This window comes from Microtus oregoni, unplaced genomic scaffold, assembly GCF_018167655.1.
Source record: "Microtus oregoni isolate MIOR12 unplaced genomic scaffold, Mior012 000103F_ref0000194, whole genome shotgun sequence".
NCBI classification, from domain to species: Eukaryota; Metazoa; Chordata; class Mammalia; order Rodentia; family Cricetidae; genus Microtus; species Microtus oregoni.
In genome coordinates this window covers 2,044,861-2,060,101 of record NW_024544717.1, presented here as the reverse complement: position 1 = coordinate 2,060,101, position 15,241 = coordinate 2,044,861, and the positions used below count along the sequence as shown (strand labels likewise).

The 15,241-nt window shown below is 54.5% G+C and overlaps 1 protein-coding gene across 1 annotated transcript; it reads right to left on the bottom strand.

Moving 5' to 3' along the window:
* Positions 1 to 5,502: 5,502 nt before the first annotated feature.
* On the bottom strand, positions 5,503 to 14,741 carry LOC121443251 (ninjurin-1). Its single transcript, XM_041644937.1, has 4 exons — positions 14,567 to 14,741; positions 7,987 to 8,215; positions 6,724 to 6,887; positions 5,503 to 6,187 (listed from the first exon to the last, which is right to left on the bottom strand). Exons 1-3 carry the CDS (start codon positions 14,639 to 14,641, stop codon positions 6,733 to 6,735), a joined length of 459 nt encoding a protein of 152 aa, XP_041500871.1. The 5' UTR covers positions 14,642 to 14,741; the 3' UTR covers positions 5,503 to 6,187; positions 6,724 to 6,732.
* Between the last annotated feature and the right edge of the window lie 500 nt (positions 14,742 to 15,241).

The window sequence follows — 15,241 nt, the reverse complement described above, 5'->3', positions numbered from 1 at the left end:
CAGACTGAGAGGACCCAAACGTAAATGTGGGACGAGTCGGGCACAGTACCCGGGAAGAGGTTCCATTCAAGTCTCAGGCTCATAGAGCACGTGAGGGCTCTGGTCGCCAATCTGCTGACTGGCTGACCCCGGGCCCTAAAGCTGGTGCTTTGCAGGCATAGTGCGCATGCTCCATTGGAGAACTGCGGGCAAAGGCGAAGGAAGGCTGTTTCTTCAGTGCCTTTCCGTCATCCTGGACACACTGTGCCCAGTGAGAACATGTGGCTTTGGGGCCAGTGCTCAGTTACCATCTCGCTGCCCCACCTCAGAGCTGCAGGAGCAGGGAATGTACTTACCAGTGTCCAAACTTCAGTTTGTACCCCTGTAACACAGGAACCCTACTCTGGGCTCCTACTTATGAGAACCATGGCCACAGAGAGCGCTGGGTGAGCTGACCACTCAAGGTGACAGATGCCTGGGTAGAAGTGGCAGCCCCTTGTGTCAGTTGTGTGGACAGGCCCTGGAAAGTGGAGGGGGGTCTCTAGGGGCACTGAAACCCTAGCTTCTGTCAGCCAAGGGCTGGGAATGGTGTCTGGGAAGGTCCTGGGCCTGGTCTCCATTTGACTCCACTGTGATTGTCCTTCCTTAGAGACACCTCGAAGACCTGTGAGGCCTGGTCCCCTGGCTGTACAGGAGGCCGATACCATAATGTAGGCCTGCTTAGCTTCCCAGGATTGCTGACTTCCTTCTTCTGCCCATGACCTTGTAAAGGCCTACCTTGAGGCCCTTAGCCTGACAACCCCTGGACACAGGCTATCCCTGAATGCCCCTCCCAGCCACTTGAGCCCCATCCTGTAGCTGGACTCAAAGCCTGTGGCTGAGGTTTTCAACATCCTGGACTTTAGTTGCCGCCTTCTGATAGGCTGATTCTCCACGGGCCTTCTCCCTCAAGCTGTATCCCATGGAAGAGAGAGTACAGGAACTCCCCTACCTGGGCTTCAGCATCCTGATAGGACCCTGGCCTTCCTCCTTGTCACCTTGTGACCTGGAATGAGTTAAGTCTACAAGGAACAAGTGCCACAACTGGCCACTTGCTCACTGATGCCCCTTGAAACACAGGACAGTTGGGGTCATGTGCTGGCACACTACAGTGTAAGGGGTTCCTGTAAGGAATAAGCCGTTCTCTATGGACACCCCTTGTCATCTGTCCTCTGATGCATCCTCTGTGTCCTAGGTAGGATGCCACTGTCTCCTCTAGGTTGTCTTGGATACTCAAACGAAAACAGGGTCTGCTCCTTGGGCACTGTTCCCAGAAGGGAAGGGGCTAGCGAGGGTAGCGGAGAATGGAGGAGTTTGTGGTGAAGGAACCAGTGTGTGTGTGTGTGTGGGGGGGGGGTTCTGGAGTGGAGCAGATAGAATGGGACAGAGTGCTGAGCAAGCTGCGCACAGGTCAGTGGGGACACAGGGACGCATGAGGGCGGAGCCCAGAAATGCATCTGCAGCTTACACAACCCAAGCTGACGATTTGGGGGTGCGCTGACTCTGCTTCTGTGTGGTGGCATTATTTCTAGTTCCTGCTGGGTCAGCCCCTGCGGGCTAGGCCATCTCCCCTTTGCAGATGGCTTGTGAGGCCCTGCCAAGGTCCCCTAGCCACAAGTCCAATCAGCCACAGACCATGACTCAGTTGAAGGGGTCCTGGGCACTTACCCTCCTCCAGACCAGATGAGGAGCTGGGACAGGCAGACCTGTTGTTCTTCCCACTGACTTTAGCAGCTAAAGGGCCCTCAGGGCGATGGAAAGCTGAGGGACACTGTTCTGTCCCATCATTGCTCAATTCTCTGTCTCTCACCTATATGGTGGATGAGAGGGTGGGGCATCTAGACACAGGAGGGTATGCATGACAGGCCTAGCTTAGGGAGGTACTGATTAAATCACTGTAGGGCACCCTCCCAAGGTTTTTACTTTTTTGTGGTATTTTTCTGTTTGTTTTTGTTTTTTTTTCTGTTGTTATTTTAGCTTTTTTTCTCTTTCTTTCTTTCTTTCTTTCTTTCTTTTGTATTTTGAGACAGGGATTCACTGTATAGGCCTGGAATTTGCCTTGTAGACCAGGTTGGCCTTGAACTCACAGGGATCTGCCTGCCTCTTCCTCCCAAGTATTGGGATCAAAGGTGTGTACCACCACTACCTGGCTTTAATCTGACAGCAAGTCAAGATTCTGGCCCTATCTTGCTGATGACCAGGGCAGCAAGGGGGCTTTGAGTGAGGCTGTGTTGGAAGGATCCTTAAGTTCCATTTTGCAGTCGACCTGGCAGGTAACATGGGTGCGATGGAGGGTTACCAGGGCCTGAGAGTGGGTGGTGGCACCCACTGGCAGAAGACAGCCTCTGGGTGTCCTTCCTCCCTCCCAGATTAGTGGCACCAGAGTCAGTGCTTTCCAAAAATTAAGTATTTTGGAAGGAACAACAGAAAGCCATGAAGGCAGAGGGGTAGGAAATGGAATTAAGCCCCTAATGAAATCAGAGGGGAGAAAAGATACCTGGGTAGTTGGACAGGGGGTAGGCTGAGCATGACAGGTGTGGGAGGAGACACCTGCAGTCTGGCTGGATAGGACCAGCTCACATTTCAAGCAGGCGCTCCTCCCAGTCCAGCCCCACTGCACACAGTGCTTCTTAAAGGACACGTGGTAAGGACAGAAACACCAGAGCAACAGCATGGGAACCTGATGCTTAGACACTGCCAGTGTTTGCCACTGACAAATGGGCAATGGTGGGTGGAGAGCTGGCCCAGGCCAAGGTTTCATCAAGAGAAGCAAGGGAGCCGGGGAGATCCTCCGCTGTGCAAGTATGGGGACCCAGTTCTCAGCACCCCATACAAAGCTTAGCATGGCTGTGTTGCCTAGGGTCTCAGTGCTAGAGACAGGATCCTTGGAGCTTGCTGGTCAGCCAGTCTAATAGAATCAGTGATTTCCAGGATCACTGAGGAACCCTGCTTCAAAAAAGGAGAGTGATTGAGGAAGACATCTAATGTTGACCTCTGACCTCCACATGTGCATACGCGCGCGCGCGCGCACACACACACACACACACACGCACACACACACACACACACACACACACAGTCACACATGCGTGTAGAGTAAAAAAGCACAGAACGGGATATACCCATTTCTTCCAGCTCCAGCAGAGCTCCCTGGCAGAACTCTTATTTCCTGGGTGCCAGTGTTGGCCTTGCATCAGATTACATGCTGGTGGGGGACAGTTGGCATAGGTATCCGGTGTGAGGGAGTCGTCTAGGACAGAGCCGTGGGGAACAGGAGGAAGCACAAACCAAAGGATGGAGATGGCGGAACAGGGACACACACATCAGATCAGGCTGTGAGGGGTCCTCTTCTCACCAGGGGCATCAAGATGGTCAAAGGTCAGCTCTGAGCACAGGTCCATGGCAGAGAGGGCTATGTGCTCACGCTGAGCCACCCTGACCAGGGACTCTGGCTTGGGTTACAGCCTAACCTCGGTGAAACCACTTCAGAGCCCCTTAGTCCCATCTGGGGGTTTCCTCTTTTGATGAAGAAGGAACTAAATTAAAGCATGTGTTGGTCAACATCCGGCTGCTGAGTCCAGGCACCCAGGAGGCTGCTGGCCAGTCCACGTGGTGGAGGGCACACTGGGACAGGTCTGGTGAGACCCAGGCCCTCACACAGGACTCTGCTGACTACACTTGGCAGCCTTCTGCTTTGTGTGCCCGCAGTTTCAAGTTTAAGTTCTCGAATAGCTGTGATGACAGATATGTACCCCTGCACCCAGATTTCCCCTGGAACTTTTTTTAAAGACAGGTTTTCCTGTAGCCCAAGCTAACCTCAAACTTACTTAGGTAGTTGAGGATAACCTTGGACTTCTGATCTTCCTGCTTCCACTTCCCGAGTGGAATTACGAACATGCATCATAAAATTGTTTCTCCTGGAGTATGTAAAGGGGATCTGACCATTTCCCCCAGAGGTGATTTCTCTCATCCATTACTTTGGGAACCTGACTGGTCAGCTTCACCCAAGATTGCAGGGGCTTCTGGGATGTCCTAGAGCCCTGGTTTCTAAACGGGCTTATTCATGTAAGTGAGGGATAGATAGGAAGTGGGGGTTTTGAGGGAAGCCCTGGTCCCTCACTCTCTGAACTGGGAAGGATGCCTAGAGAGGACAGAGGCTGACTGGAGGGGATCGGGTATGGGTGGGTCTTATGCCTCAGCACAGGGCCAGTGTGAGGGAAATGGGGCAGATGGAGGGCTGAGGCTGGGAGGGACAGTGAGAATAACAGAGCAGAGGAGAGGAGGGCCTGGGAACCTGCTTCTGCTGGGAGAGGGAGACCTCTAGGTAAGATAGTCTCAGGCCATCTCCTATCAAGGAGAGGGTCCCTGCTGACCATGGGCAGTGCTGGACACCACTTTGGAGGTGTCCGACAGTCGGCACAGAGATGTGTCTAAGTGTCAGCACAAGAGGGGCCAGCATCAGTGAGCGCTCAAGTGGGTAGAGAGCACATGTGACCCCACTGAGGCCAGCGTTGGCAACTAGAGACAAGAACATGGCTGTTTCCCAGTACAGCACGGCCAGAGACAGCCTCAAAGATTCCAGTTGACAAATCTTGGGCAGCCATGGTGCATGACACCTCCCAGCCCTGCAACCCCAGGTACCTAGGAGACCCATCCTTGAGCTCCTTCACTTGAGCAGGCCTGAGGGACACCTCCCGAACTTGGAGAGGTAGTAAGGGGCATGTGGTGTCCTAAGAAAGGTTTTGTCTTGTTTTGTTACAAATGATACAGGCCCTGGGCATGAGACTGATGTTCATTTGGGAAGACCAGCAGTTTCTAGTACTTGGCATGCCAACACTGGGCAGTCAAAGTGCAGAGAGTTGCTGTGTCCTTCCAACATTGTACCCAGAGGCTGGCACACTCCTGGGCACCTGTACTCCCAAATCCTGAAAAGGCCAGCAGAGCACACTCCAGAACAACAGAGAATATGCCTAGTAAGACGTTCAGTGTGTGAGAGTGTTCTATGAACTATTTTTGCAACTTGTGTGTGTGCGCTCAAATGCATGCAATATATACATATGACATTGTGCAGCATGTGTGTGTAGAGCCCAGATATCAAAACCAGGTGTCACTTTAGCTAGCTGGCCAGTGGACAACAGGGCTCCTTCTGCTACCCCCCCACTGATAATCTGAGCACAAGCCACTGCACCTGGAATTGTACATAGGCGCTGGGGATTTGAACCTGGGTCCTCAAACTTGTGTAGTAAGCACTCTACCACGGAGCTATCTCCCCAGCCTCTCTTAAAACTGCTCTGTACATAAAGGTTGTTGAGACTCAGATCCCAACTTCTGCCTCAAAACCTACCCTAGAAAGAGGAAAGGCTGAGAGTTCAATCAGGTATCCCAAAGACCCTAGCTAGAATGTGCTGATGCCCCTGCAGGGAGGGGCTGTCTGGGAGTAGAGGGTGGTGCCCCAGGAGGGGAGGGTGGCACATGGAACCCAGCAGGGAAGCATATAAGCTTTATTGTCGTTCCTGATTAGAAAAGTGGGGCCTAAACCCCTGAGTAGGGGGTTAGGGTTCTTCCCAGGTCACTGCTGGCAGATGGTGCCAGCATGACCTGTAGCCCCCATTGGCATGGCTGCCTCTTAATGATTGGCAGCCAAGCCCAGGCACTGAGGCTAGAACCACTGGCCAGTTCTGGAGCTGATGATACCGTTGGCTGTCCAAGGTCCGGGGGTTAGGAAACAGCAGAGGCAGCAGTCTCCAGGGTGACCTGTGCAGGCTCCATGGGAAATAGGGACAGTGATGCATCAACAGAGGGAGGGGCATATCCTGGTCCTTCTGGAATGTCCTGAGACAGAGGCCAGTGCTGGCCCCTCATCGAGCCCAATCGTGAACTTGCTGCATGTCCTTGGGTGGGCAGCGACCATTCTCCGGGCATGAGTTTCTGTGGGGCTGTCCAGTTCTAATCTTCATGGCCGTGCATCCAGATCCCACATGCCTTGGGTGGCTGCCCACACAGCAGTCACAGTTGGATGGAAGTCCATCCCTGGCCATGGTCCAGTGGTGGCCAGCTTGGGCTCTGGTGGTTTAAGGGAGTGCTGCACACAAGAGGAGAGATGCCTGGAGGGCACGGCAGCTGCAGGGGTCTGGACAGCTGGGCTGCGGGTCAGATCACTTTAAGGACTCTGGGAAGACGAAAAGAGGCGTGAGTGCTGCAAGGGCCAACTAACAGTGCCCCAGGCTGGACGGGGTACCTAGTCCATGCCAGTGACCAGCTTGTGGGCATCAGGGCTACTTGGTCTTGGGTGTAAGGATCTATCCACCACGGGCAAGATGCTGTAGCCCTTTCACGGTGAATACAATATTCCTGGGTCTCTGTCGGGACTGAAAGACGGGCCTATCATGGTGATCATGGCCACCCACCTAGCAGAAGCCACTACTCCAGCTGTCAGCAGCAGCAGATCATGCTGTCACCAAATATTTGAAACCTCTGGAGATAACCATGAAGAGTATCTCCAGAGCCAGGAGGACTGGGGCCAGTTTCCACAGGCCCTGGTACCAGCCTCCTGGCCAGATGACCTACATACTCAGGAAGCATCAAGGACTACATTCAGAAGATTAGTAAGCGGCCTGGCCATGCCACATGAGGGGACAGCCAGCCTAGAACCCACCATACCCTGCAAGTCTCCCATGGTGGTGGTAGCAACAGGTAGCAACTCACCTGGGTGCCCTACTGCCGGGGTGCCACGTCCATTACAGGCTTCTGGACCCCAAAGGCCGTAATGAAGATGTTGACCACCACGATGATGAATACCAGTCCCGTGGCCAGGTTGTTAAGGAAGTCCAGCTTGGCGTGCTTGGCTGGGTTGTTAAGGTCATACTTGACTGTGGGCGAGAGGGAGTAGATGCTGCCCAGGGAAGCCTGGACCGGATCAAAGTGTCTCAGGAGTGTGTTGAGTGGACGGTGTAGGGCTCTTGGCCATATTTAGTGTTTTGTTCCCCATTCAAAAATTACCTGCTTTGCTAAAATTAGGCATGGATGCTTACCTTCTATATTCCCCACTTTCTCCACGAGGAAAAGAAGCCCAGCAGGTTATGTGTGAAGCTAACGACACTTCTGAATGCCACCAGGCCAGGTTTTGCTTCAAAGGCAAAAGTGCTGAACTCAAGAGCCTTAGTTTATGGAGCCTCCAATCTAACCTAGGCTGTGCTATTATACCCATTGCACGGGTATGGACCATGAAGTCCCGGAAGGTCCCCTCATTAGCCCAAGGTCACACTGTCAGAAAGCAAATCTGGAGCCCTACTTGTCCTGATGACATCTGCTCTAACTCTGGCAACCCCAGGCACTTTCCTATCTGCTATCCATCTGTGCCTACCAACGAAAGTGGGTTGCCTGCTGAGGGCACATTCAGTGATTAAGTTTGGGAACTAGTGGTTGCACTCTACACTTTGGGTTTTTACTTGGGCATCCTGTCCATGGAGACAGTGGTCCAGGTCCAAAGTCACCTTGTGGGCCCAGAATCATCTTATCTCCAGCATCCCCTCTCTTTACCTCATGCCCCAGTATCTCCTTTTCACCTCCCAAACCAGAGTCCCCTTATCACATTTTGACCCAAAGTCTCATCCCTGCTTCCTAGGTAAGGGTCTCTTTGTCTCCTGTGGAACTTGGCTGCTCTTTGTTACTGGACACAGACAGCAAAGTCAGACCTGAGCTGGTCTGGGCAGGGAGGACTAGCTGACAGAAGCTATCATGGCAGGGAACCCACTCCCCCTTCCCTGCACTATACCATCTTCCAGACCCCGAGGACCCTAAAGTTTACTCTGCTTTCAAAGGACAGGGTCAGAGGGGAGAACCCACAGCCTGGACCAAAAACCTGGCTACCTGAGAGCCAAGTATCCGAGGAGAAACCACTACCCCCCACCTACCCCTATGTATCTCCCCACCCATCCCTGGGGCTGTGCAAGTAGCCATGGACCCTACCCAAGAAGATGAGCAATACGCCCACTCCGATCTGCAGCACGAGGGAGATGGAGATGAGGACCACGAGGGGCACGAAGAAGGCAAAGTCATGGCCCTGTTCCACCACGGCTTTCAGCTGCGACGCGTTGGCCATGAGCAGTGCGATGTCTAGCATGCTCTCCGCAGCACTCTTCTTGTTGGCATAATGGTTTACATTGATGGGCCGGTTCCTCCAGCCCCAGCGGGGTGGCTGTGGGGAGCAAGGCAGTCAGCAGGCAGGGTCAACTTGGGGATCTGGGTCTTCCTGGTGCTGTGGGGAATTACCAAGGCCCCTGCAGGTAGGGCTTCTGATGCCCCAACCTTGGCAAGTGCTCACTACTCTAAGGAAATTCCCTGGAGTAATGTTCTGGAGAGAAGGAAGCCAGAACACCATCCTCAGCACACACTGGCCTCCAGCAGAGAAATACCATGGCCCTCTCTATCCTGTACAAGAGCAGGTAGTCCTCCTTCCCTGGGAACCCTGGGCCTCCCCTTCCTCAGAGTCTACGTTCCTGACTGGTATCAGGAAGAGACACGAGGTGGGAGTAGACAGGCTCCCACATGCTGGCCCAGGCTTGAACTAATCTTTCCTGGGCTGAGTTCAAAGGTCTGGTCAACCCTGCCTTGGCTCACCTCCCAGGCCCAGCCTCACTACCCTCAGTGTAGCTTCACATACAGACAATAACCCCAGCTTCAGCATCACCCTACAGAACAGTCTCGCCACCCAGTTTAGCTAAAGCTACTCATGGATATGTGGCACCAAGAGCACACAGCAGGTGTTCAACAGATGCCCCACCAACCTGCATGCAGTAGAACAGGATGTCTGTCTCCTGAATTTTCAGAGTAACGGCAGAGATAGAGTTCTGAGCTCCTTTCAGGGTGGGCAACCCTTGGTGGCCTTCTCTCTTCTCTTATGGCTAATCTCAGTCAGTCCCTGTTTCTCCCCGGAGGCCACTTCCCAGGTCACCTCCCACCTCTCTTTCATTGCTAGTCACAAAGGACCCTGTAGTCTCTCTCTACCCACAGGGCTTCCCCTTCCAGATATTCCCATGCTCTGAGGTTCTCTCTGGAGGTCCCTGCTTCCAGTATACCTCCCCGATCCCTCTGGTAGGACCTGTCCCTCTCCTGTACCAACAGGTCACCTCTCTGGCTGGCTTGCTGCATTCTAAGGCACCTTTAAGTGGCTAGTTTTCTCTTTCCACTGAGCCAGTCAGCTCTCTCAAGCTGCCCTGGCCCCTTCTCAGCTACCCAGGAAAGTCTCACCAGACCTAGGCTCAGCCTTTTGTCCGCTGGTGCCCACAAGCCTTCAAGGCCCGCATCATAGCCTCCAGGGATGGGCATGGAGCTGAAAGAGGTAGCCAGGACCCGCTGTTGGCAGTCAGCCACCTGGGGCCACCCTGAAAGATCCTGTTTCTAGACTCATGAAAGATACAGGGCATGGAGGCGGTGCTGTGGGGAAGGCGCTCACTGCACTCAGGTGACTATTTTCTTGCAGGCTGGGAAGCCCAAAGCAGATGCCTCTACTTGGACAGTGTGCGTGCCTGAAATTTTTTCTGAAGTCATGCATTCAAGAAGGAAGGCAGTGTGGGTGGTGGGAGGAACAGGTGGGCTCTGCTGCCTGAGCCTGGGCTGGAACATCCCAACCCCTGCTTTCAAAGTAAGCTGCCCTTCAAATAGCAAGCTCCTTTTGGTAACAGTTCTTACTTAAGGGCACATTCCTCGTCTGTGAGTATGTATATAGGTATGTGTGTATAATTTTACATGCATATGCAGTTGTATGTATTGTAGAAGTTTACAAATGCATGGACATACATAGGTGTGCATATGTGCTCGAGTACTGTGTGTGCGTGTATGTGCAAGCCCATGTATCACATAACACATACATATATGTATCTTCACATAAACACACACAGATAAATGTGCCTACACATGTATGCATACATACATAAACACAGAAAGTGGAACTTTTGATAGCTTAGCTGGCGGAGCAGAGAACTCCAACTCCAGAGAATGGATGAATGATGCAATAACAGCCGCAGGCTAAGCTTGCAGGCTGCTGGGCGGCAGGAAGAATTCCTTTTGATTCTGAACCATTTAAATACTTGGTGATCACATCATCACAAGGAACAGATACATGAAGGAGCTGTTTCATGTCCCTAACCTCCCCCTCTGCTCTCAGGACTCTTAGTCACAAATTCCTATGTCTCTGCTGTTCTCACTCGAGGGGTAAACTGAGGCTCTGCACTGGAAGTTTCTTTCCAAAGCTACACAGCAGTTGGGGGCCAGGCTACAGTCTGAACTTCGGGGCTCAGAGTCCCGGCAGCTGAGACTCTAAGAGGACAGTTCTCACGGGGCCCTGTGTCTAGTTCAGGACAGCCAGTCCTGCCCTGTCTGTGTCTCACATACGCCACGGGGCTTGTGGACCTAATAGCCTGGGATGGCTCACAGCCCCTGGGACTGACAGAGGCTATGATCCATCAGCCATCTGCTTCCCTCTCACCCTGTAAGATGATAAGGGCCTCAGGCTGAGGCACAGGCCCGAAGGCAAAGCAGGCCTTTGCATGGTGTTAAACTCCACCTCCCACAGCCTGGCTCTGTGCCCCCCACATACTGTAGGTCCCCCTACCTTCACATCTGGGGATGCCCTCTGGGAAACCCATCTGCCACTGAGTACTGGGACACACCACTCTTCTCAGGGGATCAGGAGATGGGAGTCTCTGGGAGCTCTGTAGGATACCTCCAAGGAGTGGAAGATCCACATTCAAAGCCAGGATAGGGCTGCACCTGCACACATACCATTGGTGTCCACCCTCTGAGGCCTCTGGGGCTTCATGCAGCTGGGAAGGGGCCCAATCTGGGGTCTGATCCTGAGTCGTGCTGATGGCCTCTCCCAGGATATACAATAGGATGGATCCAAGGGTGGCTGGGCCACCCAACCACAGATCAGGGAGCCCTGCGGGCCTAACTAGTTGCCCGAGCATGCTAGAAAACCCTGCCAACCCTGTGCCAGTGACCTGGGCAGATGAGGGAGAAAATATACTGGTTAATATGTTCCAGGGCTGGCAGGAGTTCCCTGAAGCCTCAGAGGCAGCTGGGAACTGACATCAAGTAGGCTGTTTTCCTCTAAACACCAAGAAGGAACATTGTGCAGTAGTCAGCATATACAGGGAGCTGCACTTGACAGGGCCTGTCTCATGGATGAGGTGGGAGGGGAGTGGGCACCTAAGGGCTGGCTTAGTCATAGCACAATGAGTGCTATGGACCCCCCCCCCAAAGCTTAGAAGGGGATCTGTGCCCATCAGCTTGATCCATAAAGCAGGGTGTTGTCCCTTATATACACACCCTGCCCTTACCAATCTCGCCACACCAATGGCCGGCAGGGTGATTGTTTATCAGTAAAACAGATGTGAAAATCCAGGGGATTTTATACCATGCTTTCAGAGGTTCATGACCTGCTGGGGCACGCTGCATCAAATGGCAGGGCCAGGATGTACCCTTACTCAGTGCCTGGCTCTCCCCGGTGACAGACTTGACTGCAGTCAAGGAGCAATACCAGCATATGAACAAAAAGAGAAACAAGGAAAAGAAAGGCCAGGCTACACAGGCCCTCCATGAGGCCAAAATGTCCTAGGTGACCCAGAGGTCTAAGTCTAGATAGATCCTTGATGACCCCACCCTGGACTGCTCAGAGACCCTGTTACACACCAGCAGATGGTGGGGGTTACTGTGGCACAGGGGCAGGAGCTGCAGACCCACTCCTAGGCCAGATCCAGCAGGAAGCCACCTGTCCCTGTCCGAATCTAAAGCCCAGACTTCGGTGCCCCAGGCTGCACTGCCCTTGCCCAGGGAGCCTAAGTATTTCCTGGTTCCACATATGCATTCTAGTCAGGAAACTCCAGTGAGGGAGCAGGAAGGATAGGAGGCAGGGTCCCCACAGCCGACTCACTTCCTGTGGCTCAGAACTGACCAGGAGTTACCCTGAGGCCCACTAGGGTGGCCTTTAGAACTTGGCTAAGATCTGACTGTCCTAGGATCTGCCAGGCAAGCAGAAATAAGGGAAACAGAAAACTTCTGGCAGCTGAGGCCAGGCAGAGGGAATGGGCGTGTGCATGGTACAATGACATGGCCTGGAGACCTAAGATATGGCCATTGATACCCCAGCCTGGGTTCAGTGAGGGGCAAGAGAGCAGGGTGGGCACTGCAGGGCTACGGCCCAGCTCCACTCAGTCTCCCCCTCCCCCAGCAGGGTCTAACATGAAGCTACGCCCAGCATCATCACATGGGCATGGTGTTTCCGCACTGAACTGTGTTTACTGTTCCACAGCTGCCAGGTAATAGTGAGCTAACTCACAACAACTGCCTCGGTCTGGACATGAATGAGGCCTTTAGGCGCCTGGCTCTGGGGCACCTAGCATCTGGAGGGGCACAGGCAGAGCTTGCCGAGTGCTGTACTTCAGAAGACCCACCAGGGCGCTCTGCGGAGCTTCTGCCACCTGGGAGGTTAGGGCGCTCCTTTTTCCAAAGGCAAAACTGAGTTTCCCTTGAGGTTCCACCCTAAGGACAGCACTGTCCTCCCCAAGCCTCTGTGGGTGTCACCATGAGAATGCCTCCATAGCTAACACCACTGTGCGCTGTACTCTGTTGCAAGCATTTCCTCTGCATCAGCCATACAGTTCTTACTTAGCAGAAGCCCTGCTACCACGGCATTTCATAGATGATAAACTGAGGCACAGAGTGCTGACATGCCAGATATTTGGAGGTAGGGTCCTGAGGTTGGGAAGAGGGACAAGGCATTGAGTGGGGCAGCCTTTAAGGCTGGCCACACACCAGGGAAGCATCCTGTCCCCAACGACCCTAAACAACCCCCCCCCACCCAGCCCTGTATGTTCTCAATAATTCAGACTCAAGACTCTACTTGTACGGATCCCTCTTCCTGGGTGCTCTTCCACTCAACCAGAGGGACAAATCTGTGTCCCTCCAGCAAGCCAATGCAGGCAACTCCGTCACACAGGAGCCTTCTCTGGCCTTTGCTCCCCACCAACCCCCTGTCAGGCAGTAGTTTTATTCCCCTACCTGTGCTTTTCAATGAAGCAGTGGGGGATGGGTCTCTCTCTCTCTCTCTCTCTCTCTCTCTCTCTTTCCCAGAGCCAAGACAGGGACTCCCAAGCACCTAACCCATCTCTCCTGTGTATAAGCCCAGACTTCCCTTAGGAGGCACACCTCATCCAGCTGTCTGCAGAGTTCAACAGACATAGAACTGAAGGGAAGGCACAGCAAGGCAAGGCCCGGGGCTGGGACAGGCAGGGTTCCCTTCAGACCAGCTTCTAAACCACCTGTCCACCCGCTCCTGATCTGCATCCCCTGGCCTTAAAGGCAGAGGGATATCATTGGTTCTTCCAGTTAGATGATGTTAAAAAAAAAAAAGGCCCAGAGAGATCTGACCCTCTCCAGAACAGCCAGGGTGTCCCTTGTCCACTGCTCCCAGAGTGCTCGCAAGTCTCAGCTGTCACACCTGAACGAGTCTCAAGGCTCTTCTAGTCCCATTTTCTCCTCTCATCCAGGGACAGACGGCCAGGCTTCCACCTCTTGCTCCTCTGGTCCCTCCTCCCTGAACAACCCTGTTCCCACAGTATGGGCCTGAACCGGGGCTGAAGGTCCCTGTTCCAGTCTATTTTACCCCACGGGGAATTGTGGAAAATCCCAGCCTGGTGCAATTTCCCACCCCCACCCCGGGGTGGGGTGTCGGAAAAAGAAGGAATGTCCAAAGTCAACAAGTCACAGAGGGCCAGAGGGCCATGCGGGGTGGTACTAGTGAAGGCTGGGCCCTGGCATGCTCAGGCTCTGCCCTGGAGGTAGACTATGAGGTGAGGGGTGAGGAAGGACGATTCCCTCAACATGGGGCATCCGATCACCGCTGTAGCCTCGGCAGAGCAAACTCTGGGCAGGTCCTTTCAGTCCTAGAGTGGACACCCTGAAGGCTGAGAGGGTGACGTTCTGTTTTTCACAGGCAGGTGACCGCAGCAGGGCACAGGCTCGGGTTTCCCCTACCACCGCTGCGTGCAACCGTGTGGTCACCATGTGGTGACGTAGCTGTCTGCCTGATGCTGGTTTCCAACCAGGAGGCGGTGACTCCTTCTCCCGCCCACCCCAGGGCACGCAGGAGGAGACAGCTCCCAGACACTGGAAGTTGGAGGGCGGTGTGGGAGGAAAGGAAAGTCCGGGAGAGCGGGATGCCAGCCTCCTCCACCCGAGGAGTGTGGCCAGTCAGACGTGGGGCTCTGCACAGCGTGGCACGGCCCGGCACCATACGGCAACCGCAGCACGCTAGACCTCCTGGCTCCTCTGCCCACCTGCTGTGCTGGCCCCAGACCCCACCACTTGTGCTCCGGTCAGATTAAGTATGACTTTGCCCGGGGGCAGCGGCCACCACCACCACCCCGCAGTGCGGACGCCACGCGCACCGGGCCCGTCACCCACAGGTGCCCGCTGCTGAGCCGGGCCCAGAGAGGGCGGCGCCAGCCAAGGTCACACAGCGGCCGGGACAGGGGTGCTGGGGTCTTACCGAGGCGTCGGGGGAGCCGGGGGAGCCCGGGCGCAGGTCGCCGTTGAGCTCGTACTCCTCGGTGCCCGGCTCCATGGTGCGGCCGCTCGGGCCGCCTAGCACTCGGCCTAAGCGCGCCCGCGCCTCTGCCGCGGGCTACGGTTGTGCGTCCGCCCCCGGCCGGTCCCGACACGCCCCCCCCTGCGCGCGGCCGCCCCCAGACTCCGCCTCCACTCGGGGCGGGCCCAGGCCTAGAGGCCGGATGCTGGAATCGCGTTGGTCCAGGATAACCTAGCTCGCGTTTTGATGGCCCCAATTCTCAGGCTCCTCATGGATGACTGGGGCAGGTAGCCCGGCGCCTGACCTCGCGATGGCATCGGAGAGTCCCCAGGAACCCCGTCTCAACGCAGCTGATCAAGCGGGCCCCTCTCCGAGCTTTGAATGTGAGCATTTAATCTTTAAAAAGTGAGGCCCAGGGTGTGCCCGTTGCTGCCCCCTGGTGAGGTTTTCCCCTGGGCAGGGCGCACCCTGAGGCTGTAAAGTCCCAGTATTTGCTAAGTACTCAACCCAGGAAAAGGGTGTCAACAGTCACTCTGGGACACCTTAGCACGTGGCTTTCCACTTTAGGGACCTCAGCTTTTTTGCCTGGAACATGGAGATATGAATGAGGGCCTCCTGCGCATTCTAGAAGCCCGA

Coding starts and splice junctions, on each gene's coding strand:
- LOC121443251 (XM_041644937.1), bottom strand. CDS start 14,641: ATGGAGCCGGGCACCGAGGAGTACGAGCTCAACGGCGACCTGCGCCCG. Junction 8,216..14,566: donor CCGGCTCCCCCGACGCCTCG/GTAAGACCCCAG, acceptor TGCTCCCCACAG/CCACCCCGCTGGGGCTGGAG. Junction 6,888..7,986: donor CGTATTGCTCATCTTCTTGG/GTAGGGTCCATG, acceptor TCTCGCCCACAG/TCAAGTATGACCTTAACAAC.